General features: G+C 41.9%; 1 protein-coding gene across 4 annotated transcripts in view; it reads left to right on the top strand.

Annotated features, from left to right (window-relative positions):
• Positions 1–25,668, top strand: part of AFF2 (AF4/FMR2 family member 2) — a 472,276-nt gene that overhangs the window by 429,741 nt on the left and 16,867 nt on the right. For 2 of the 4 annotated variants that reach the window (XM_048515047.1, XM_048515046.1), the window contains exons 13-19: positions 2,985–3,195; positions 5,559–5,695; positions 9,241–9,304; positions 11,737–11,873; positions 17,881–17,952; positions 20,458–20,551; positions 22,444–22,493. In XM_048515047.1, the coding sequence (XP_048371004.1) occupies positions 2,985–3,195; positions 5,559–5,695; positions 9,241–9,304; positions 11,737–11,873; positions 17,881–17,952; positions 20,458–20,551; positions 22,444–22,493 (765 nt within the window). Of the gene's footprint in view, positions 1–2,981; positions 3,196–5,558; positions 5,696–9,240; positions 9,305–11,736; positions 11,874–17,880; positions 17,953–20,457; positions 20,552–22,443; positions 22,494–25,668 lie in introns of all 4 variants that reach the window. The other 2 variants (XM_048515045.1, XM_048515044.1) reach the window with 1 other exon arrangement.

Genomic DNA, 25,668 nt, shown 5'->3' with positions numbered 1-25,668 from the left:
TCTGAAATAAAATGTCTCCCTCCCAAATCCTCATCCAGAGATCCAAAATTTCACTCTTTCTGTGTTCTCTGCCTTTTTGTCCAGTTCAATCTACTTATACTCTCTGGGCATGACCATGTTAACTGTTCCAGAACTATTAAACTGACTATTTGATTTCTAGTTTTGGCCCTGCTGTTAGTCAACCAGCAATTTAACAGATTCACTTATAGTTTTCATCTGATTTTTTACAAAGTTCCCTAATATGTTTTCTGCTTTGCTCAGCTGTTAGTCCAAATCTCTGTCTCACTCTTTCTTTAAAGAGATCATGGTCTAAAGACTTCATTTAAGAGTAAATGTCCTTTAACACCCTCCCCCAAAAATTTATGAATGGATATAAATCATCCTTTCATTGTCAGTTACTTGAAAATCTTTACAAGCCCTTTCGAAGCTAACAGAAAAACACTTCAATATTGCCTCCTTTTTGAAATTTTTGAAATTTCTTTTGATCACTATAGCAAGCTTGACCACCAAGCCTAGTATTTCCCAACTCAGCCATAATTATTCCATTTTTAATTTGTTTAATTTGATTTCAGGCTGCCTTTGGGCTTTTTCTCTCTTGCTCACTCTCTCTTTTAATTCTATGTCCCTTTGAGCTTCTCTCTTGTCCCTCACTTGGGCCTTCTGGTCAATTGTAATTCTCTTTCTGCTTTTAATTTCTCAAGTACTCTTACTTTGTATTCCAGATCTCTACCTGGTCAACATTCAGAATGTCCTCAATTTCTGCACTATCCCCTGTAGCTACAATCTCATCTTCTCTCCCCCCCCCCCCCCCCCCCCGCCCCAGTGCTTAGGAGGCATTTTGACAAACCTGTTAACATTGACAAACCTAATTACATTTCTTAAACATTTATTTAATATTTAAATATTTATTTATAGATGACCACCTTGAGTAACAGTTTTTGAAACGTCACGTCTGTGTCCCTCCACTAAGGCACCAATTTGTGACAGTCCTTTTTTGGCTACTGCGGGGATGTGCTCAACCTCCTAAGATTTTTGGGATCTAGATTTGTTTTAAACTACAAACCTTTTCCTCAGTTACCAGATGTTCTAAAAGTAGCAAGTGTATAGGTTTTGGCTTCACTACTGTGAGCTAAGTTTTTTAGTGCGCAAGGAGATTATTGAGGCCACTGAGACAGTATTAGTATATAAACAACTAAGAAGATTTATGTATTTATAGGTTGGTTTAAAGGAACAAATCAGTAGCACAGGGTGGTGTCTGTCTGTCTGTCTGTCTGTCTGTCTGTCTGTCTATCTATCTATCTATCTATCTATCTATCTATCTATCTATCTATCTGTTATAATGGTTCAATTTTTCATTTTTACCAAGTTCTCTAATGTGATAAAATGTAACAAATCTTCATTTAAAACTTCTCTTAAAGACAGATAGACAGATAGATATGTCATATTAGTGTGAATGGTAATAAAACGCCCATTTGACAGCAATGGTTTTTATTTGATAACGGCTGTTGTTAGGCAGTAATTGAAATGGACATCATTATCATTAAAACTGGTGGAGTGATGCAAAGTACCACCAGGTGAGGCTATTGAATTTCCCCCAATCGAGAAATTGCTGTTTTGTTGTGCTTGTTCCTCTTTGATTTGTTGCTTTGAGGTATTGTAAATCTATAAATGCCTGACACTGACTTAAATTGACTAAGAGGGAGACATAAATTCCTGTTGACTTAATTTGCTATTGAAAATTTAAGTCAATAATCATGAAAAGTAAATGGCTGTAGAATGCAATATTAGTTGTCTAAAGAAAGATTAAAATTCAAGTAATCTTCATTGACTGGACTAGGACAGTAACTAAAATATTATTTAAAAAATCCATGGCCAAATTAACATGTTAAGGAGCCATGTGGATCTGTTTGGCTTTTCGTTTTTTTCAGGCTGCAAAGACTGTTTTGTTGTTGTTGTTTTTAAGAGGGGAAAAGTATTATTTCCGAGGACGCACAGCACCAGCCTTACCACTAAATTACCACTAAATTACCACTAAATTACCACATGAGGCCAACTCTCAACTCTCCCAAGGGAGCAGGTCTGTTGCTGTAGAAGCAGGTAGAAGATACGTTTTCTTTGCTTTGATGCATGCCTTCTCCTGTTCAGGAAAAACTGAGTGCAAAGAAGAGATTATGGGGCTGGTACCACATAGAACAGTGGCTTCCAGATTTTTTCAGGCTGCTGCCCCCTTGACTCCTGGGCCACATCCCTAATACCCCTCCCCCTGCACACACACATACAGCCAAGCTCATGATGTGTTTTGCTGTCGCATCAGCTGTATGCCAAACCTACCTGCCTGTCTTCTTCCCCATCCCCAGCTGTGCAAGAGAAAACCTCTTATCTGTAGGAAGCAGGGGCAGCAGCGGCAAGAAAGGCTTGGTAGATGCAGGATATGCTTTTACAGGACTCTGCTAGTGGGAAATGCTCATTCCTGTGTCTACCAAGCTCTTCTCACCACTGATATTTTATTTCCCTTCAGACAGAGGAGGATTTTTGTGCTAGAAAGCCTAGGGAATTGGTGCAAGTTGTTTTAATCCACTTGGTTTGCTTTTAAGCTTTTGTGGCAGGCATTGGCAATACCTCAAGGAATTTTTCAAGTACTTGCAAAGGCAAGCCAGTGGGAGTTTGGCCATTGCTGAAAGGCTCCAAAATTGGCATTAAGTATACCTATCTTTTCAGAGTGATTGCTATCTTGTGCATTTTATAGAATTTGCAGCCAGTTTCAGAGCTTTCGCTCAGGGTGGCTCAATTCTGAAGAGCACACATATGGGCAGAGCAGTGCCTAGTGTTGCCTCTGCTGACTCATGCTACAAATGTAAAAATAAAAACCCACAGTCCTCTTGACACAGCAGACTCAGGTCACTTATCAGAAGACTCGTCTGTGTACATGTCTATGTCAGATGAGTCCTGGCAATAACAAACACTTCTTTTTTTCTCCTTAGCAGCAACAATTCAGTTAAAAAGGTGACTAAGAAGAGAGAAGAGAAACTGCTCCCCCCACCGTTATCTCCTTTGCTGGATGAGACAGCACCCAGACGAAATGACAGTGGCTCCTTCAGCCAAGAAAACAACCCGGCAAACCCCTTGCAGGCTAACAGCTGCTCAAAACACAGGAAAAATGAAAATAAGTCCTCTTCTAACCCAAAGGGAATCTGTGTAAGTGACTCACAAAGTTATTAAAAGGAAACAGAGAGCAAATGCTGGCTAAAGGAACTTCCACGTGGAAGCGAAATATCAAGGCTTGGTATCGCACAAATGGTGATTCACCCAGCTGAACATACTCCATATACCATGCCAAGTTCTTGACAACACACTGGTGATGTCCTTGGAGTTCTTCAGAAAATCCGTGTCCCTCTCCTTACCCAGGTACCCCAGGGTGTCAAAGGACTTCAGCTTTACCACTGGGCCTAAATCCACCTCACAATCCACACAAAATCAATAACTCATATGCACCTCCAGGTTTATAGAACAATAGGATACTCATGTGGGGAGAGATCCAAGGGGATGGTAGGGAACAATTCTGCTAGGTATTGATTTTCTGCTTCCCTGGGGGGTTTGCCTGTACTTCCTAAATAATGTAACTGAGAGGACCAGGAAAATTATATAGGCTGAGATAGGCTTAGGTAGAATTCCGCACCCCACCTCCATCCAGATCAAAACACTCCAGTTCACTCTAACAGGGCGTTAGGTTTATTAATAAAACACTAAGAACAGAATTGCAATCAAAGAAAGAAAAGATCAAAAATAGTCCTGTCTCTGTAATTCTTGTCCTAGCAAGTATCTTGGCTCCAGATAATCCGAAGCATGTCTCCTAGGTAGTAATTAAATTATCTCTCTGCCCTTCTGGCAAAAGATGCATTGCGGACTCAAGGGAACTGTGTTTCTTCTTCCTCCAGCTGAAGACCCTTATCCAAACGTATCTGTAAATAACAAGTGAGAAACTGACAGAACTGTTATTGGTATGGTCCTCTGTTTTTGGACTGGTTAAATCTGGTCTTGGTCCTTGCTAGTTGGGACAGTCTGTCCCTACACAGAACCTTCCACTTAAAACAAGGTCCACAGACTTACAGAATAATAAATGTAATTCCTGTAGTTTAATATTCTTAACTCACTGTGATACCTGGTTTTGCAATTGTACACACAATCTTTGGTCAACCTAGCTCCACATTGCCAGCTCTGACTGGCAGCAGTTCCCAAGGGTCTCAGGCAGTCATTCACATGCCCCCTGTTATCCATGATCCCTTCTGGGGCTTGAATCACATGATGACACACAGCTGCCTTATACTGAATTCATCAAGGTCAGTGTTTTCTACTCAGACTGGCTGCAGCTCCCCAACATCTCAAGATGGGAGTATTTCACATTACCTACTCTCTAATCCTTTTAGCTGTTGATGATGGGGTTTGAACCTGGGAACTTCTGCATGTCAGGCGATGCTCTACCACTAAGCTGCTGCCCTTCCCTGAGTAGTCTACCTGTGAAGCAGGTGCTCCACTATCTATCTATCTATTTATTTATTTATTTATTAGATTTCATATACCGCCCACCCCCGAATGGCTCTGTTGAGTCATACTCCTCTCACAAACACAAGCACATGGCAAAACTAGAAAGATGATGGGCTTTATTAATGTAATGATAGAGTTTCTGGCTAGACCGGGAAACAAGATCCCATTCCTTTAATACACCATTTCCCACACATTAAGCATTTATTGCCCTGACCTGGATGGCCTAGACTAGCCTGACCTCATCAGATCTGAGAAGCTAAGCAGGGTCGGTTCTGGCTAGTGCTTGTTTGGGAGACCACTAAGGAATACCAGGGTCACTATGCAAAGGGAGGCAGTGGCAAACCATCCCATTCGTCTCTTGCCATGAAACCGTACTTCATCGCTGTAAGTCTGATGCAACTCGATGGCACTTTACACGCACATACAAGCCCTATTAAAAAGATGGGATATTTTCTTTCTCCAAGGTGGTTGGCAACCTTATTTGGTGGGTCACACAAGATGTGCAATGATTTACAGAATAAAAAAAGTGATTTTTTTTCCCCAGATCCCTGTGTGCATGTGTATGTGCAGCTACACCTCTGTTTGATCTCCTCAGCTCTTTCATGTAACAATTTAATAGAATTAAGATGTGATATAACTGATATAAGAGGGAGTGTTGAATTATTATCAGTGGTAGTCCCACCGTTTATATTCAGCTTCAGCACTAATCATCGGATATTGTGAATTTCTGCTCGCTGTTTGTCTTCTTACCTTTTAATAAGCAAGCAATGCTACAAGGCACCCATGCTGACATAACACCTTTTGGGAAGTGGGTGTTAATGATGCCGTTCGTGTGAGAAATCTGTAGCTGTGGTGCTTAATTAATCTGCTGAGCTTGACTTATGACATGAAGTCTGCGAGATGCAAAATATGTGCCTGGATTTTAATTTCAAGGTGCACCAACTTGCATTATGTGACATATGAAGGTATTATTAGCGCACAAGCCGAAGCTGCTAATTAAAATTGCTTTCCCACAGGAGGAAGATTCTCACAGCAGGCCCACAAACACTCTGCTTGACTCCAGCCATCTAGACAATGATATCTGGTCTGTGCCACCTGCCTTCACCAATGGGGATCCCGAGCTAAGAAGACCTAAAATTACATTTGATGACATGTAGGTAGCAAGAACAAAGTTTTGTAGTTGTCATGATTGGCCCATTTCTGGGTTGATCCTGCCATGTCCCCCCCGCTGAGACAAGGGATCCTCTGAACTCCTCTTCCCCCCTCCCCCGTCATTACCATGGTTGTACTTTCTCAGTCTCTGTACTTTCGCTTCCCAGGCACTGCCTTATCAGCTCACTAGACACCTGCTGTTGTAGCTCTTGCAGTAGTGTGGAATGTAGGTTGTTTTGACCCTAGAGGAGGCTGCATTGTCTCTGGACCATGGTACTGGAAAGGGGTGGTGTTGTGTGATGTGGCAGCATGACGGGGGTATAATGGAAAGTGTTTTGGCACTTAATCTTTCGTCCTGGCAATAGAAGTCTAAATGCTTACTCCTGATGCTGTTTCATAATAAAGAAGTCATCTGGACACGGAGTCTCGCTATTGAACAGCCCAGGGGCATGACAGTAGTCATCTCTGACTCAGGCTTTACATTGCTAGGGCCCTGTCATCTAATATGGCCTAAATTCGATTAAAGAGGCATGCAGATTCTCCAAGGGACAGTGAGGAAGGTATTGCTACATCATGTAAATTAAAGAGTGCATTTGTCTTTACATCAGTCTCACTGTACATACTGCAGGACATGTTTTTTTCAGATTTTATAAAGTTTACTTTGCAGAGAGCAAAATAAAGGAATAATTGGAAATTTTTAAGAACATAAGAATGTGAGGGTAGCCCTGAGGATCAAACCAGAAGTCTACCTATTCCAGTTTTCTGTTTTCCAGAGTGGCCACTCAGATGTCCTGGAAGGTCCACAAATGGGCACCGAGGCCTTCCCCTCATGTTGCTTCCTAGTAGTTACTATTCAGTGGTATGCTGCCTCTGAACATGAGGGTCCATCTAGCCATTGTAACTAATAGCTATCTACAATCTTATTCTCCATGAATTTTATCTCTTACTAGCGGGGCCTGGCCACGCGTTGCTGTGGCAATTGTCCTTCTCATCACAGTCCGCAACCCACACAGATGTCCATGCAGGTCCAATGATCCCCAGCATAGCCTTTTGGGGTGGTCAAATGGTATCCCTCTTTCCCTTTTCAATTCACATTGTTATATGATGGTGTCTTGTTTTTTTAGTATAAGGTAACCCTTTCCATTCCACAACGGAACTGTCCAGAGTGTGAATCCCGCTGTCCATGAGGCTGGTTGACACGCACAGTCCTGGCTTGGGTAAGGCAGAACTGGGGCAAGGAGGCTATTCCAGTCAGGCAGCAGAGGCAGCGTGGTGAGGTGTTCAGATCGAGACCAGCTCCCTGGGTTCTTAAAGGGCCATGTGCAAAAGAAGCCGGAGCCAGTAGTAGTTGGATTCCCGCCTCACCCCATGGGATTTTCCCTAGAAGAAAAAGGCAAACTCCAGCCAGTTGCTTTTAGTAAAAAAAGAGAGCCGTGGCGCTTAATATGGGTGGGAGGAAATGGGTAAGTGGTGGTTAGATGTGAGTGGGGAGGAGCAGGAGTGAGGTGTGTGAGAGATGAGCTGGATGTGTATGAGAGTATGTGTGTTGTGTGGCAGCAGGTGGGTGAGGAGGCACAGAGGAGAGTGAAAGAGTTACTCATGCGTGTGGGGGGGGAACCTCATCTGATGTCTCACACGGCAAAGTGTGTATGTGTTTCACTTCCACTCGTATTACCTAGCAGTATTACCTGTTTACTGTTTTCACTGCTCATCTGTGGCCATCTGCGCGAACATTCTAAGGACATACCAAGCCCTCAGGCCACAGACATGCTGCACAAACATTCTAAGGGTGACAGTTAAACACAGCCAGCTTCATGGCCTGGTGCGCCAGGAAAAAAGACATTTTACCTGGCTCAGGTATGGACTTTCGGCGATTTGAAGGTCTGATTATCCTGCCCGCAACAGGGAGGAACATCATGTGAAAATTTGGGGGTGATCTGTCCAGCCGTTTTGCCTTTAGGACATGACTAACAAAGTCACTGTTAGCTTTTTATATATATAGATTAAAGATGTAGTGGCCCTCTCTACATATTGTAGCACCGAATTCCACTGTGTGAAAATGCACTTTCTTTATCTGCCCCAGACTAACTGCCCATCTACTGCTGTTAGGTGCTCACAATTGCTAGTATTTGGGTAGGTGGGAGAAAAAGTTTCCGAAAACCAAGAGATGGCAGTCTGTTGATGGATGTTAGGGAAGAGACTGGATAAAGATGGAGCAAGCTTCCATTCAGAGATGGAAAAGGAAGGGCGCCCGATTCAAAACCCATGCAAGTGAGGCAGGTTAACTCTGTTGCCTTCTCCCCTGGCCAAATAGCAACTTCCACAGGTGTAGCTCTGCTGCTTGTTCTAATAATGTCACTGACGAGTTTTTGTTCATTTCAGCAGTAACCCTGACACTGTTTTGTAGTGGGTAGACATGGGATGCCTGAGTATCATTTGTGACAGATGCACATCTTTAGGCACCCATGTACAGTTTGTGTACCCAGGCATATGTATGCAGGTATTTAAAGACTGTATGCTTACTGCAGTAATTCAGAAGCAACTTCACAGCACTTTCCAGCACCAGCAGTTATGTCTGCCAAATGAAATATGGATCCTACTACCATTATCTGTTTTGTTCAGTATTGTCTATTTAGACCGAAGGCAACTCTTTCCCTAGTAGATGACTTTCTCAGCTGTTCCACTGGTGGTGTCCAGAGTTGAAAGAAAGGCCCTATGCAACACAGAACATTAGCTGTGCTACAGAGCAATGACCACTCCAGTATGCCTGTATTTATGATCCCAGGCTAACCATCATCTGACAATTGGGGGCTTGTATCCCATTAAAAGCAACATTTTGCATCTTTTATGATTAAGCAAGCATCTTTTGTGGATAATGCTGACGAATTCTTTCTCCCCTACAGAAAACATACATATATATTTTAGTTTGTATTTTAGTTTTTCTAATAGTAGCTTCTTATGGTTAATCACTTTGAATGGTTTCTCATTTCCTTCTGTTCAGCAAAGTTTAATAGGCCCCTTTGGGCTTCTGATTTCCACTGTTAGCCATTTTGCAGCCAGCTCATCAATCACAGCTTTGCATCCTGCAGCTTTGCACTGATAAGACAGAAGGGAAACAAAAATAAATGGGGCCAGTTTGTCCTGAAAACCAGACAGCGTTTGTAATGAGCTATTTGACAACCTCTCCCGGCATCATGCAAACCCTGGGCTTGTTTTTCTTAGCTGTGACTCAGCATTAACATCTGGAATTACATACCTAAATAGTAGTTAAGGGTTAACTACAATCCAGAAAGGAAAACCATGGTTTGAAGTGAAACCATGGTTAAGCATTACATGTTGCGTTGAGTGAATCTTCCCAGACTAATGTCTTATGGTCTCGCTAATGTCTCCCTAAATATGATCTCCACAAACAAAACAACAGTTTCACTGTGTGTGATCTTAACCAAAGTAGAGTGATAATCCATGGTTAGGACTATTTGGCTTTAGCGACTACAAAAATGAAATCTTCTCAGCTGATTGCTGTTCTTGTTATTGTTGTTTGGTTAGGCTCCACAATGCAGATTACTACATGCAAGAGGCCAAGAAGCTAAAGCACAAAGCAGATGCCCTGGTAAGTGTCAAAGTTGCATTCTTTTTGGTGGCATGGTTATCATCTTAGTACCCCACTGCTTCTTGCAAACATATCATTATAAACCAGAGAGGAAAATTTCTCATCTGCTTGCTTTCTTAAAGTGTGCCCTTCACTCTTGTAATTAATTGTTAATGTTTGCAGAACTGTTGCAATGCACGATGTTCTCAGGCATGCCTTCGTGGCCCTCCAGATGTTATGGACTACAGTTGCCATCATCCCCTGCAATCATCGTTCTGGCAGGGAATGATGGGAACTGTAGTCCATAACTTCTGGAGGGCCGTGAGTTTGACACCTGTGAAATAAGGTATAAAAATCAGAAGGTTCTAGGTTGGCTTTATAAACTAGTTTAACATTCCAATGGAGAGGGCAGAAATAGTGTTCCCAAAACTGCCTCAGCAAATGCTGGGAGAAGTGAGTGGTAGTGTCTGGGGAGAGCGGAGTTTGGAAAGATCTGATGTCACTTCTGAGTGAGGCTCTAGGCTTCCAGCCCTAGTTTTTGTGGTCTCTACTAGGCTTGGTCAATACCCTAGACATTCGGTAAAATTCAGATTCGGATTTATTCGGGCATAAAATTATCTGTAGGCCCGAATAAATAAATGACATATTCGGATATACTTGAATATTCGGGTCCATCTGATTTTTTTGTATTTTGGTAGTTTTTGCATTTTGGCCTGCAGGGGACGCTTTTTTTAAAGCTAGTGGCACCAAAATTTCACGGTATCATCCAGAGACTGTCCTGATGATACCAACTGAGTTTGGTGAAGTTTGCTTCAGGGGACTCAAAGTTATGGACCACCAAAAGGGGTGCCCCCATCCTCCATTGTTTCCAATGGGAGCTAACAGGAGATGGGGGCTACCCCTTTGACGGTCTATAACTTTGGCCCCCCTGAACCAAACTTCACCAAACTTCACCAGGAATGACATCAGCATTTCGGGATTCTGGCAATGTTCTTCTCATTTCCAGCCATTTTATTCTGTCGTTGGTCTGCTGAGCAGTGGTGGGGAAGCACCCACTGGGACAGGGGAATAGCAAGCCCAAATCAAACAGTCTCCTCTTATTCAGACCAGCAACACAGATCAGGCATGGGTGTGTTTGAGTCTTTCTGTTCTCCCTTGATCCACTGTGGACCAAATGCGCAGATTTGGACTGCTGCCTCTGCTTGTCACTTAATATTCATTCCTGTTGAAGTGCCTGCTTCATGAAGGTGTTCTAAGCTTACTGCTGATGGTTCACAGAAGTAGGCTGACAACACCTCCTGTGGCTGATTGACCTTTAAAAGCACATGCATGTGATGTGGGTAAACATCTGCTAGCAAACGTTTACTGGCCTAGGCTCATGACAGCCTCCTCACGCTGTGTCAATCCACTCCCCTCACCACCACTGTGCCCACACTGTCTAATTCACTCGGCATGTCGGCAAGCCTTCCATCTTGTTACCTTTGTCTGGACCTGGCAGAATTCCGGCTGTTTCTCATGCAGCATTAATGCAAAAAGGCATCACACATCCTGCTGGTGCCTGCAGGCAGCTCTTTCCTGTCGCATGTCATTTGACATCCCCTGCACTCTGACTGGAATACCGAGACAGGCACTGCTTAACAGCAACTTGTTGGCAGCCTTGTATGAGCACAGCAAACCTCCCATACATCCTTTGTTGGAATGGTTACTCTTTATTTAATTCTGTTCTTTACCCTATCACTACCCTTAAACTTGACATCCTTATCCACTCCATTGCTTTTCTGGATTGGATTCCCATTTTGTTATTGTACATCATTTTGTATAGTACATTGCTGAACCCTATTTAGCAAAGGGGGTCTTGGTTCAGTTACTGTTTCTACTTGATATTCCAGCCTCCAGGTAGGACTTGGGGATCTCCTGGAATTACAGCTCATATCCAGACCATAGAGATCAGCTCCCCTGGGGAAAATGGATGCTTTGGAGGGTGGAGTCTATTCAATTGTACCCCATTGAGGTGTCTGTCCTCTCTAGGCTTCACCCTCAAATCTCCAGGAGTTTCCCAACCTGGATCTAGCAACGATGCCCCTTCATTCCCCACCAGTTGCCAAGGGAGACCTAGCAACCCTGTTTCCTACCTTGTTCCAAAGGGGGGCATGCAACAGGAAGGTGCAGTGAAGGATAAGTCAGACATATCAATAGCTTAAGAACATCTTAAGACTGCATTGAGGAATGCAGCCGAAAGTTCTTCACCTCTCTTTTTAAGAGCTTCCCACAGTAAGCTGCACTGGGAGGAGGCATATGCTCTTACAGATGCACATCTGTGTCAACAATACCAAGAGCAGAGTCTGGCAAAGACACGGTCCTATTTCAGCGTGCCTTTGTGCTGATAATTTTAAGCTTATTTTTAAATGAAAGCTAGAACATCCTTTGAACGTGGCTCTTCTTTCTCTTTTTAGCTGGAAAAGTTTGGCAAAGCCGTGAATTATGCTGATGCTGCCCTTTCCTTCATTGAGTGCGGGAATGCTATGGAGCGCGATCCATTAGAGGCGAAATCTCCATATACCATGTACTCGGAGACTGTGGAACTCATCAGGTTAATGTCTTTTCTGTGATCATTTTCATAATCTCATTTCACTCATAATTGGAACTTGCTGCGTTTTTTAAAAGTATCGTTTCGACCTCGTTAATGATTAGTCCAAGGCATCTTTCGTCTCAGAAGTCATCATAATTAGTTCTTCTTGCCATTTTATTAATGTCATGGAAAATTTATAATTGATGGACACTGCTCTTATAAATGAGCCCCGTTAGAGGTTATAATGTGTGTGTTATATAATTTGCAATATTCATAAAATTAAAATTGAAATGTAGTGGGTGGAAGGAAAGCATAGTAATTTCTCCATTTGGCCATGACACTTGTCTTTTGAAAGGGTTAGTTTTATCATTCCAGACATTAAAGAGAGTCCATTGGGACCTTGGTTATAAAATCTCTTTTCCAGAGGTTTATAATTTGGCTGTAAAATTTATACCAGGATGAAATTTGGCAGGTAAGGTTGCAGCTTGCCAGCACCAAGTTTACACATGTATTCAAACATCCAAGTAAATTCAGTTTGCTTTCTGGAAACATAGATTCATATTTCTATCAGTCACTTAGAAATTCAGTCTGTGCCTTATTTTCTTGAAGTCTGGTTTTAGAAGTGAAAGTTGACATTTTGTGGGAGGCAAAAAAAATCGTGAAAATATCCCAGTGTTTTGTTGTTTGGTGAATTTTTGGTGTAATTTGGCAACCATTTCCCCTCTATCTGCTGCTACTTCAACATTTCTTTATTGTTATTTTATTAGGCCATTTCCTGTATGGTCCCAGCTCATGAAGTGTCATGTAGTGAAAATTATTGACACCTAGGCAGATTGACACCTAGACACCTGTGGGTGAAGGGAAGAGGTCCGAGGCAAAGCTGTGTTCGCTGGCAACTCTGCCCGTTCTGGCTGCGAAGCAAAATTAAATTTGTGCTAGAAGTGATCTCACTTGCCTCGGGGAGAATAGCCAATCAGCTTTTGTTACATTTTGATATCACTGATGGCAGACAGAGGCTAATTTTTCACAAGGTATCTGCTGCGTGATGGGGGCAAATGTGTGTTGCTGCAAGATTTGTTATATGGATGCATTTCCTCAAGCCTGGCTTTTACTTTCTATTCTCCCCGAGGCAAGTGAGACCACTTCTAGCACAAATTTAATTTTGCTTCGGAGCCAGAGCAGGCAGAGTTGCCAGTGAGCACAGCTTTGCCTCGAACCTCTTCCCTCCGCCCACAGCCAACCCACCTAGTCTCACCATCACTCCCTCGTGCTGCTTCGCACACTTCCCACTCTGCCTCTCTAAATGCTTGCATCGGTACATTGATAGGAATAGCACAAGCAGGGTCTTTTTCTGACTCCACCCCACCACCCCACTCTGCTTCTACACCCTCCAGTGATTGGGAGAGCATTTTAAAAACTTTGATTCAAGCAAGACTGTATTTCAAAACATTTTTCCTGGCTGCAGCAGTGGCAGGGAGAGAGAAAGAGAGGCCCTTTCCCCACCTTGAAAAGAAAAGTGAGGCTTAGTGGGCTTTGTTAACCCCGGATGTTTCTGATCGAGCAGTCATGCTGCCCACGCTCTGCGGGGTTTTTGCAAAAGGTGCCATTTTGAACAGGGGCAGAAATGACACGCGCTGAGGGGTCGTGAGGGCGGCAGAATCGGGCCGGCTGCGTTGTCTCCGCTTCGGTAGTGGGGAGTGCCGCTGGACCCCATGTTACTTGGAGCGAGTAGTGCGCAACAAAAGGCGAGTAGGGAAATGACCACAGAGAGAGGCAAGGTATGGTCCAGAGATTGGCTTTGCCTCTTTCTTTGAAGGGGGGGTGTTATGTTGAGAAAGGGGCTACAATATCAATATATTTGCTATCACAGCTATATTGGTATAAATGCATAGGGAGGAAAGAATCACTGAACACACAGATTGATGGACTGATTGATGATGTTTCCTGATCTTTAAGATCAATGTCACATGTGGTAGCTTTCTTCGTTATGAGTTGTTGGTTTACATTCTAAGCTACTTTGAGTTTTCATTGAGCAGATAAAAGTAGGCAGGTATTCAAACTCAGTTCAATATAGTGGTCCTGAGTTTGGGGAAACGGGGCCCGTTTCCCCGAAAATAAGACCTATCCCAAAAATAAGCCCTAGCATGATTTTTGGGGATTTTTGGAGGATGCTTGAAATATAAATCCTACTCCAAAAACAAGCCCTAGTTACAGATTCCCCGGTGCAGCTGATCTGGTCATGTGGAGGGCGCGAAATCATGGAAAAAAATAAGACATCCCCTGAAAATAAGCCCTAACACATCTTTTGGAGCAAAAACTAATATAAGACCCTGTCTTATTTTCAGGGAAACATGGTAATAACACAATTTCTCTAAAATTACCAACTGAAATCTTTATACACTTGTAGAGATCCAGCTAAAATAGTACTCTTCTACCAAGCATTTTATTTGTGAGCTTTTCAATGATACATTTTAATGCAGCATTGCAATTTTTAATGTGCTAATTTTATGTTATGATAAATTAGGCTTTATAGAAATACTTTGGGCATTGATAAAAATTATGGTTGTTAATTGTTATACACCACCTTGGGCACTAGCAAGAATGAAATGGAAGTATAGAAAATGTGAAACATTAATTTAAAAATTGGAGAATTTCTTGTGTGAAGTGTAGGAAGGTATTTTCCATGATCAATGTAGAACAAGTGGTAGCACATGTTAGACTTTAGGGTCAACAGAAATGATAATGATATTAGTATGCTGATTTTTAACATTAAATCAGACTAGCACCTGATTCATACATGTATGTTCACCACTTGTCAGCTACAATATCAAGCAATGGCCTGTATGTGTGAATGGGCCACAAGAGGCAAAAGTTTCATATCCCCCCAACTCAAATTCTTTGGTTTTTAGTGGAGACACTTACACATTTATTTGACATACAAATTAATCACTAGTTTCTATATCAGTTGATAGCTTCTACATGTGAATAGACTATCATAGAAATAATACCACAGATAGAACATCTGTCATCACATAGAACACAATGCTTTCTACAGACTTTGGTCCATCCACACATCATGGAGGAGGAGGAGGAGGAGGAGGAGGAGGAGGAGGAGGTTGAGGTTGGATTTACATCCCCCTTACTCTCCTGTAGGAGACACAAAGGGGCTTACAAACTCCTTTCCCTTCCTCCCCCTGCAACAAACACCCTGTGAGGTAGGTGGGGCTGAAAGAGCTCCATGGAGTTCTGACTGCCCAAGGTCACCTAGCTGGTGTGTGTTGGAGTATACAGGCTAATCTGAATTCCCCAGATATGCCTCCACAGTTCAAGCGGCAGAGCGAGGTATCTAACCCAGTTCCTCCAGATTAGAGTACATCTGCTCTTAACCACTATGCCACAAGGTGATATTACTCACCATGGCTTGGATTTTATACATTATTTCTTCTTGGGCTTGCTTTGTCCCCTTTGGATGCAGTCCTTCACTGCAGAGGAAGCATCCCTTGGGCACTAGGCACTTCTACTGGCACACAAGCAAGATCTTTAAATAAGCTGCAAAGTGAGAGAAATAGCCTTCATAGCAGAGGACCCCATCCACAATAAATTAACAAAGTGTGAGCAGAAACAAGGCATAAGATCCAAGCCCAAGTATATGCTAATCAATGCCTTCTTCATGGATGCAAGCACATTGCTGGAATTATCTACAACCAAACACTTGATGACTTGCAAAGTATGATTTGGCTCCATTGAAATCTGTTGGGCTTTTTAGTGATAAATGTTTTGTCTGTGGTATTGTATCTGCAATCACTCATTCACATGTGCATGTAATCACTTGACATGGCAGCGGAGACATGGCCATATAGGTATGCATCCCCCTAAGCATACAGAATCAACAGATGCAGATGCCTGTGTGAGTCTCAGTTTCTTTGGGATATTCTTTTATCAAGGTTGATTTTGAGCATGAAAGACTGCAATGCACGGAACTACTAAGAAGCATCAGTCAGGAGGTAGTACATGCTTTGCATTATGAATGAGCATTTGTTTACATAGCAGAAATGTACCGGATTTGAAAAGAAGCTGTTATCTTTGGGGAAATAATACACCTTGTAAATATTTTAGATTGTGTATTTGCATGCAGCTCCGGTTTAAACTGAAAGAAGAGACTACAAAGAAGTTTGCAGCCCAGTAGAATGAACATATACAACACCACAGGCTTAGTTTCAGAAGGGGACAAGGATTAACCAGGTTAAGCCAAAGGAACAAAAAGGAACAAAGGAAGAATGAGAACATTGATGTAAAGATGTAAAGTCTCATGTAGATATAGAAAGACCAAGGCTGTGGTGGCCACTAATGCAATCCAAAGAAGAGTTATATCTTTCTAAGCCTATTGATTCCATGGGCTTAGGAAGGCATAACTCCATTTAGGATTGCACTGAAAATGACACATCAAGTTCAGCCCCAGTACAAATCATGATCAACATGTCGTTTTCCAGACTGGAAAACCAAAGTGGACCTTTGCTTTTATCTGTTTTGTTAATTATACTCATCCCAGAGGGTTGGAAATGTACAAATGACATTGATTTGTGAAAACGAGCAACTCATCACAATAACTTAGGATGCCAAAAATGTGACTGCCAAGGCTGCGTAGACTAATTGTATCTTTAAACCCCTTCCTTGCTAAGATTGCACATCCGCAAGGGATACAAATCTTTGTTACTTGGCCTGACCCACTAGGTATGACAGGAGCAATCCTAACACGCATGAAAGAGAAGGAGGCCTGAACTAAAAGGGACTTATCTATAAAGTGCATAACAGTGATAAGGGTGGGGTGCCTGTGTTGCGGTGTGGTAAAAGCAATACCTTTCGCCTGCACTCCATTACCCCTTTGTAAATGAGACTGCCCGGACACCTTAAAACTTCCTTACGCAACACTGAACTCTATTACTTATTCTAACACAAGTACCTGTGAAATTGTATTAAGGCTCAGAACAATGGTTTTTATGTGATGATTTGATTTTTCGGGAGACTAAATGCATGGAATGTGGGTGAGGAAGTGACACACCTTTGTCAAAGAGGTGGGGTAAGGGGAAATTATTCAAGTTTAGTCATTCAGGAGCAGGATGTGAGCAGTTGCATAGAACGGATTCTGTAGCTCACTGGAAGAGCCTTTGCTTTGCATACAGAAGAGATCTGTTCCAATCTCTGGCACCTCCAATCAAAAAGGATCTCAGGTTTCAGGGAAGGACAGCCTAAGAGCTGGCAGTTTCTTTAACAAGATAGATGGGTCAGTGATTTTACTCAGTATAAGATAGCAGAAGGTTCCCTTAAATAAAAAATATGCAAGAGATTTAACTGTATTGGCTTTAAACAATTGCCTCCTCTTTTTAAAAAATAGTGGATATATGCACCTACCTTCTTCCAGCTCATAATATTTGCCCATCTATCTCACAGCTGTATGCTATGACTGGAAGGGACTCTCCAGGTCTCAGGCAGAGAGAGGGCCCTCCCAGCTTTTGCCCCTGGAGGTCTTTTAACTTGAATTGGCATTGATTAAATCTAAGACCTTCTGAAGTCCAGACAGGTACTCTGTCACTGAGCTACAACCCATTCCCAAACCTATTGATGGCCTTGGTTAGTACGTGGAGACCACCAAGGAAGCCTGGGGTTGCTATGCAGAAACAGCCAATGGCAAACCAAACTAACAAAAGGAGCTTTTACTCTCAAAAGCATATATCCCTGAATACAAGGACGTAGGTAAGGGGATTCATGGGTTCAAACCCCCCTTACATTTCTGGCTTGCTTGAACATCCCCCGCCCCCCCCCCTGCAGCCCTGAGTGCCCCCCCCAAAATCCAACCCATTTAAAATCTATATTTATGTCACTGCCTGAAAATCTTGTTGGTTTCTGAGGTTTCAATAGGACTCGAGCTCTCTACTAGGGTTTTAAATGAAGCTTTTTCTCAATATCTCCCATTTTCTTCCAAGCATCATTAAAAATGCTCAAAGTTCCCCTTCCCAATTTTCCTTTAAAGGTATGCAATGAGGCTCAAAAACTTCACAGGCTCTTCTGCTACAGAAGGCGACAAGAAGCTAGCAGTTTTATGGTGAGTCCCCTTGCAAATGTCTAATTCGCTACAGCAGCTTGCCTTGAACGGTTTGTTTCACTGTGATACTAGTAAAGGCTAACCAATGGATTTCTTTCGTGATGAATTCAATGTTGATTTTTTTTCTCGTTTATGTAGAAAAACTAACTAACAATTTCCAGGCTTTAGAAAAAAACAATGAAGAGTATAGGTTTAAAGGTGTTTTAAGGATGGCTTGCTTCTTTACGAACCAGTTTATCAACTAAGGTATGTGTCAGATGCTGTTTTCCAAATGCCACCACCATTAGCAGTCAGATGAGTGGCTACTAGAGACATGGTCTTTTCTGTGGTGGCACCTTGACTCCTCAAAAAAATTCAACAGGCACGTACACTGATTCTACAAATGCATCCGTTTTTGTTTATTTTTGTATTGTAGTGGTTGCCAGGAGCCTTTTCCATTCACATATTTCATTGTTGGCGTTCCCAATTCATCTGGACTTTTTTAGACAGAATTTTTACAGTATCTATAGATAGCTGACATGAAAACATATGTCAGCTGTAATGGTAATATTTCTTTCAAATGTTGTTAGTATGGTTGAGGGGAAAGCATGACCATGATTTTATTCTGAGTAGGGAGAACCCATGTCAAAAATCAAAAATTTCAAATTAAAACAAAGAGATGTAGTGCTACTCCAAGAAACAGTTTCCATTGGGGTCTGACTTATCCACTTTTACATGTTTGGTTAGGACTTCTTTTCTCCTTTTGTCAGGTTTTGGTAGTGTAAAGTCCTACTATCATTATACTAAAGACTGGCAGAACATTTGTGCTGACTTTTATTTTGTTTTGGAATTTTCTACTGGAATGGGTTTTGTTGTTAGGAATTGTTAGGATTTTTAGGCTGCTGACTAACGTATTGTCGAAGGCTTCCATGACCAGATTCAACTGGTTGTGGTGGGTTTTCCGGGCTGTGTGGCCGTGGTCTGGTGGATCTTGTTCCTAATGTTTCGCCTGCATCTGTGGCTGGCATCTTCAGAGATGTATCACAGAGGAAAGACTGTTACTGTACATAAGGTATAACAGACTTCCCTCAGTGATACACCTCTGAAGGTGCCAGCCACAGTTGCAGGCGAAACGTTAGGAACAAGATCCACCAGCCTATGGGCACACAGCCCAGAAAACCCACCACAACCTGCTGACTAAAGGTTTTTAATAGGGATTTTTAGGCTGCTGACTAAAGGGTTTTTTAATAGATTGCTTTTGTATTGCCTGTTTTTATGTTGCAAACTGTCTCATGAGCCATAGGCTTAAACTGTAGCTTCCTCATTTAAAAAAAATTAAGAGGATCTTTCAAGCAGCAGGTGATGTCCACCTTTTTTAATTTGTGGTTTTAATCACATGTACGGATAATGGGTAACCATTTCTTTTTTTATTTAGTTTTAAGGTTTGGTTCTAGAATGTCGTTTTAGTTCTTTACTAGATCTGTTATTCTAATTCTAATTATTCAAATATTTTAAAGTTCTTATGCTTAACTGTCTTGAGTGTGTTTCTGGCAGAAAGGTGAGATTTTTAAAAAATTTAATGGGCCTTAGATCTGATCAGCAGGGCTGAACTTCAGATTAGCATTTTTATCAGCATTTTTAGAACCTAGTATAATGACTCAAGAATGTATGATCCAGCTTAGGTTATGCATGCTAATGCACTGATTTCCATGAAAAAGTTAAGGAGATTGTGAAGTCTTCATTGCAGAAATCACTGGAACTTATAGCAGATGTAGGGGTAATATTTGATGCTTCCTTAACAATGACTTTGAAGCTGATTGGAATTCAAAGTTAAAAGAAAACATTCATGTCAAGATAATACATAGGCAGGCCAGGGCAGGGGACATTAACTCTGAAAAGGGGAGATACTACTAAGGCTGTACATTCATATATGCCAAACAAAAAAAGAGGCCCCCTTTCAATGGACCCAAAAAGGCAAATCTGAAAAAAAAACCCTGATTTTTTTTCTCTAGATATTTTAAAGATGTTTCAGGTCCATACCCTAAGGGAATCTTTGCAGGACTCTGAGGACTTGTGTTGAGGGAGAGGCACCAAATGTTCACCATAGCTTCTGATCACTCTCTAGAAACCCCCCACCCCAGGGGTTTAATAGACCTAAAAACTTTGAATATTCAAATCCAAAAAATACCCCCTTCCCCAAAATTGGTACATACTCCTAGAGACTGTAGTTAGGAAGTGTATGTTTCTGCATTTCATTCCCATCTCTTTTGGTAGTTGGGAATGTATTGATAATCGGCTGTTGGAAATCAATAGGGGCTATCAATGCAGTCCTGAGCAAAGTTAGACCATTTGACTTAAAAGGACTTAAAATGTTGTAATTTCTTAGGATAGCACTTTAAGATAATGTTGAACGTAACAGTTGCACCAACCTCAAAGGGTGCTTGGCTTTGCCTGGATTGTGCCTAAAATTTGCAGTTTTGTTAAGGAGCTGAACTAATGTAATTTTGTTGCTCCCAATTCCTACAGCTACCGCTGCTTATCTCTTCTCTACCTGAGGATGTTTAAACTAAAGAAGGACCATGCTATGAAGTACTCCAGATCTCTGATAGAATACTTTAAGGTGACCTTTATTTTATTTCATTTTTCTTAATGTAGAATGATGTCTGCTCCACTCCACACACCCCCACCCTGACATCACCTAGGCCCCTTCCGCACACGCAAAATAATGCATTTTCAAACCACTTTCACAACTGTTTGCAAGTGGATTTTGCTATTCCGCACAGCTTCAAAGAGCACTGAAAACAGTTGGAAAGTGCATTATTCTGCAGGTGCGGAATGAGCCCTAGATAATGTATGCAGCCTGCTAGATAGGGTTACCAACCTCCAGGTGATAGCTAGAGATCTCCTGCTATTACAACTAATTTCCAGGCAACAGAGATCAATTTCCCTGGAGAAAATGGTCAATTTGGGAGTGCACTTTATGACATCATAGCCCATTGAAGTCCTTCCCCTTCCCAAACCCCACCTTCCCCAGGCTCCACCCCAAAATTTCCAGGCATTTCCCAACCTGGAACTGGCAGCTGTACTGCTGTGCCTCCAGGTTGATGACTGTTTTCATAGAAGTGATCACTTACCTGAACTCTTAGCAGCGTGATTTCCACCACATAGAGAGCTGGATACTTATAACATTCAGCCACAGAGTAATCAGCTGACCACATGATTGTTGTGAGCATATTGGTATAAGGAACAGTTGGATGTGTCTATGCATGTGTCTCTTATGTTGCAGTAGTGGTTCTCAGACTATGGGCCAGGACATTTTCGCAAGCAGGTCACCAGAGCTAGGAGGGAGGGAGGGAGGGAGCTGGAAGAGAAGACCTGATGCCAAATTTGGGTTGCCTCTCCACATGATGCATGAAATGTGGCCAAGCAATAAAAACTGTTGCTCAGTAATGATATGTATGATTAAGTACTAAAAAGTAAAATTTAAACAATGTTTTGTTCAGTATTCACTGATGTGGAATTTTTGCATTTTATGTCATGGAGGAGAAAAGTCCCATCGGGTTAATTTGCAAGTACCAGGAGATAAGTGTGTTGGAGCCATCCAGCTTTTTTCACTCAGTTTCACTTAATTCCCCTCATTACTACAGCCTACATGCCGCAACGATTTTGTTCATGCAGGTCCCATGTTCCCAAGTGTAGTTTTTTCGTTGGTCAAAAGGGACCCATCCTCCCCTTTTCACCAGCAGAAAAGTTGGCTGGCTTCAACCCACTAAGTTTAGAAATGGGTGCTGAATCAAAAAACATGTGATCTATGGTATTACAGAGATAATAATTCTAGAGTGGTAGGTGTGTCAGACCCATGTAGCAAAATTGACCAGTAGCACCTTAAGGCATCCTAAAGAATAAGTAAAGTTATTGTTAGCTGCCTCAGAGAGCTTTATGCTCAGAGCTGGAATATAAATAATTTAAATGCAATCTGGACATCCACTGTAAAGTGGCTCAAACAAAGAGAGTCCCAACTTAGCCACCTGGGCAAGTTCTGCCACTTTGTTGCAAGCTTTCTGAGAACCATCACATCTGGTTGCACTTTCTCCTTGTTTTCAGTTCTCAACCTCAGGTTTTGTGTTCTGATTAAAAGTTTGCCAATTCCCCCACAAGGTGAAAAGCACACATTACAGAAGGAATTTCAGATAAGGATAATTAAACCACTTCTTCATGAAAGGTGCCTGATTTATGCTGGAGATCTGTTATATTGTGCCTTTCATTGAATTCTGTACCACTGGTTGGAGCCCGCTAATTATCCAGCCAGGTTTTCCCCCCTCTTTAGCTTAAAAGGGATTATTATGTTGAGATAGTTCTATAAATAAAATGTTCTGCTTTGCTATTGAAATACCTAGTGCCTTCCTTGTCTTGCGGTAATCAATATTAATGCCATTTAAAATCTTCCTTTATGTCTGCTGCTGAGTGAACAAAGACTGCTCTCTTTATTCCTAATCTTGGTTCCTCTTACAGAATTCTTCCAAAGTTTCACAGGCCCCTTCACCTTGGGGAGGCAATGGAAAGTGAGTATTTCCTATTCATAGAAATGAGTACTTAATGGCTTGTATGGTGACTTTTAAATATGTATATACATGCATATATATAATAAACTATTATATTATGACATGATAAACTATAAGTGACACTTTGCAGTGCAGAACAGAAAAAAGGGTTCATGTGGATTAATTGATCCCAAATTCTCCATCAGGTTGGTTTTTAAAGCCAAACGAGGGTCATAAAAATAGCTGTTAATTGGATAGAAAGTACAGTGTCGTTCCAGGACGCCAAAGTACAGTTAATCTCCAGGGCAATGATTTTTTTTTCAATGATTTGTTCGGTAATGAAAGACCAATGAATATTTCATTGATATATGGTAAGTGCTGTTTAATAAAACCGGAGGCGTAATTGTGGTGAATAACATGAAGGCGCTTAGTCAACCAATTATCTGTGCCCTTATATTAATGTTAAAACATCCCATCTCAGATCTGAAATCAGATTTGAGTGTCAATCAGCCATGCAGGTGCGTGTGTTTTCCCCCCTCTCTCCAGACATGCTTCATATTCATCTATCTTGGAACAGGCCTTCATAACAGTACATTTTCAAAGGATGACAAAGGGCATGTTTGGACTGCAGGAATCAGAAACAATGCTTAGAATTTCCATTGTGTATCAGATAATGCAACTCTGGTGCACAAAGTGGAAAACAGACTTTTTCAGTTCTATTTTTAATGCCTTAAACTGCCCAGGGGGGATGCCTCAAATGAATATCACAGCTCACCAGCTCTTAGACTGGTCCACCTTTTGGAGGACTTTGTCAGATGTAGCAAAGTTGACTCATCATGAATCACTTGCAACTGCAGCTCAGCCTATCTGTAAATTCTCAGTGAGTCACATGGCTGTTGTTGTTACCGCAAATGAGGACTAGAGTAACTGTCACTTCTACCATAGAGATGTCAGAAATGCCTTCCCTGTGGCAAATGATGTCCATCTCAGCTGGGAATGTTTTCTTGGTGAATAAAGGCAAGTAAAGTGTCAGTTTCCAGAATCTCCCCATCGCCATCACAAATGTGGAACTGAAGCTCAAAGCTTATGAGTGTAACGGTCCCAACCCACATGGCAGTGGTTTCCAAATGCCTCAGCAGGATGAGTGGTAAATGGGCCATATGTGGCAAACATACACCCAAGCTCATGATCCTTGTAAGAAGATATACCCATTTTGCCTCACAAAACATGAAGGGGCCATTTCAAAACTGCAGACTTGATTAACACACTTCCTTGGGAAACCTGGAAATTGTGGTGCTGTTCAGGAGGGCTGCAGATTTTTACTAGCCTTATCAATTGACATATCCCAGAATTCTCTGCAGCAAGCCAATATGTTTAGAGCATAGATAACTGCAACGTCATGTTGCTGTGCAGTGGCATGTGGTATTTTGCAGCAGCTGCAAATATTTAAGATAAGGGTTTGTGAAATCATTACACTACAGAAAAAGATTTCATTGACTTTCCCTTAAATGTGCATGACTGCAGTAGGCCGCTTCACAGAGCTACCCTAGTCAGCTGATGTTTCCTAATTGCTGGTGTTAGAATTAAAAGGAAATCCATACAAGAGCATTAGCTTTGCAACAAACAGGTAACTTAAAGCTCAGCTTCTTCTAAAACATTGCCCAGATAAACCGGCACTAGATGGAAACAAATCTTAACATCTTAGTTCTTCAAGGGTCCTATAGAAATATTTTTGATTCCATTGCATGCACTCATCTCTCCTTGTGCTCTTTCACAGTTTTGCACAATAGTCCCTTATCTACTGGGGGTGGGGGGGTGGATTATGTTGTGCAGCAGGCTGTTACTATTCTTCACGCTGAATGCTTGAAGGATAAGCCAATAATTCAGACTGAGTGTTTCCCTAACAATCATTAGGAAAATCATTGCAAATTGAGACCCCTTTACAAAAGGATTATAATTTTGACACACAGATTTTCACTAGTAACTTGAAAACAAACAGCACTTTGGGTACAATGGACTAAATTCCAGACCAAATTCCAGACCAAAAAAAATTGTTTAGGAATTCTTGTTTCTCATTTTCATGGTTTAGGTATAGTAGTAAAGTATGTCTTACTACCACATAAACAACCATGGGGGATCTTCAGGCTTGCAGGTTCCCCCTTCCTTCTCCCCTCATTCATGGCATGATAATTACTTGTTTCCAGAATTGGGTCAAACCATTTTTACAATGGAATCATCTAGCTCTCGTTTGCATTTTCCTGCCAACTATTTGCAAGGATGGGGGACCCTGGAGAGGGTGGAATTTGGGGAGGATTGAGACTTCAGTGGAGTAGAATACTATAGATCAGTGGTGGCGAACCTATGGCATGGGTGCCAGAGGTGGCACTCAGAGCCCACTCTGTGGGCACACGCAAATAGAGTCTCCCCACACACACACACACACACACACATCTAGGCTGGCCTGGGCCGCTGGGCTCGATTATTAGCATTAAACCTAAGACCTAGTTTTGGGGAAGCAGTGTAGGTAACCTTGTTAAGCGCTGTTAAACCCCACTGATTTTCATGTGAAGAACTAAAGTGCAATCCTTTACCTGGAAGTAAGCTCAGTTGCTGGCAATGGGGCTTGCTTCTGAGTAAACCCTCCTAGGGTCGTGATTCACCCGTTGGAAGAGTTGCACGGTTGCTTCAAAGCAAAGCTACCAACTACCACCAAGCTTACTCCTGAGTAACGCATGCCATCGGAGCCAACCATTTTTTCTAAACTGAAACCTCAGCATTTGGGTTAAATTGCCATGTTGGCACTTTGCGATAAATAAGTGGGTTTTGGGTTGCAATTTGGGCACTCGGTCTCGAAAAGGTTCGCTATCACTGCTATAGATCCACCCCTCCAAGCTGCCATTTACTCCAGGAGAATTCTCATTGTAATGTGGAGATAAGTGTGATCCTAGGAGAGCTCCATGTCACACCTACAGGTTAGCAATTGTGCTGCCAATCAGGATTCCAAACCCAGTGTTGAAATCACCAGGGGTAAATTGGACCTATAATTTATAGTCAGAACATTGGCAGGACAACAAGAGTCTCCTGGCTTGGAACCAGTTAGCTGCTGCAATGACAGGTATAGACTCGCTTGTTCTCTAGCACCAGCTGGGGTCTAAGACACATAATGTGTAGTTTATAGGTTCAGATATATTGGAAA

This window comes from Sphaerodactylus townsendi, linkage group LG13 (assembly GCF_021028975.2).
Source record: "Sphaerodactylus townsendi isolate TG3544 linkage group LG13, MPM_Stown_v2.3, whole genome shotgun sequence".
NCBI lineage: Eukaryota > Metazoa > Chordata > Lepidosauria > Squamata > Sphaerodactylidae > Sphaerodactylus > Sphaerodactylus townsendi.
This window is presented reverse-complemented; position numbering and strand designations above follow the sequence as displayed.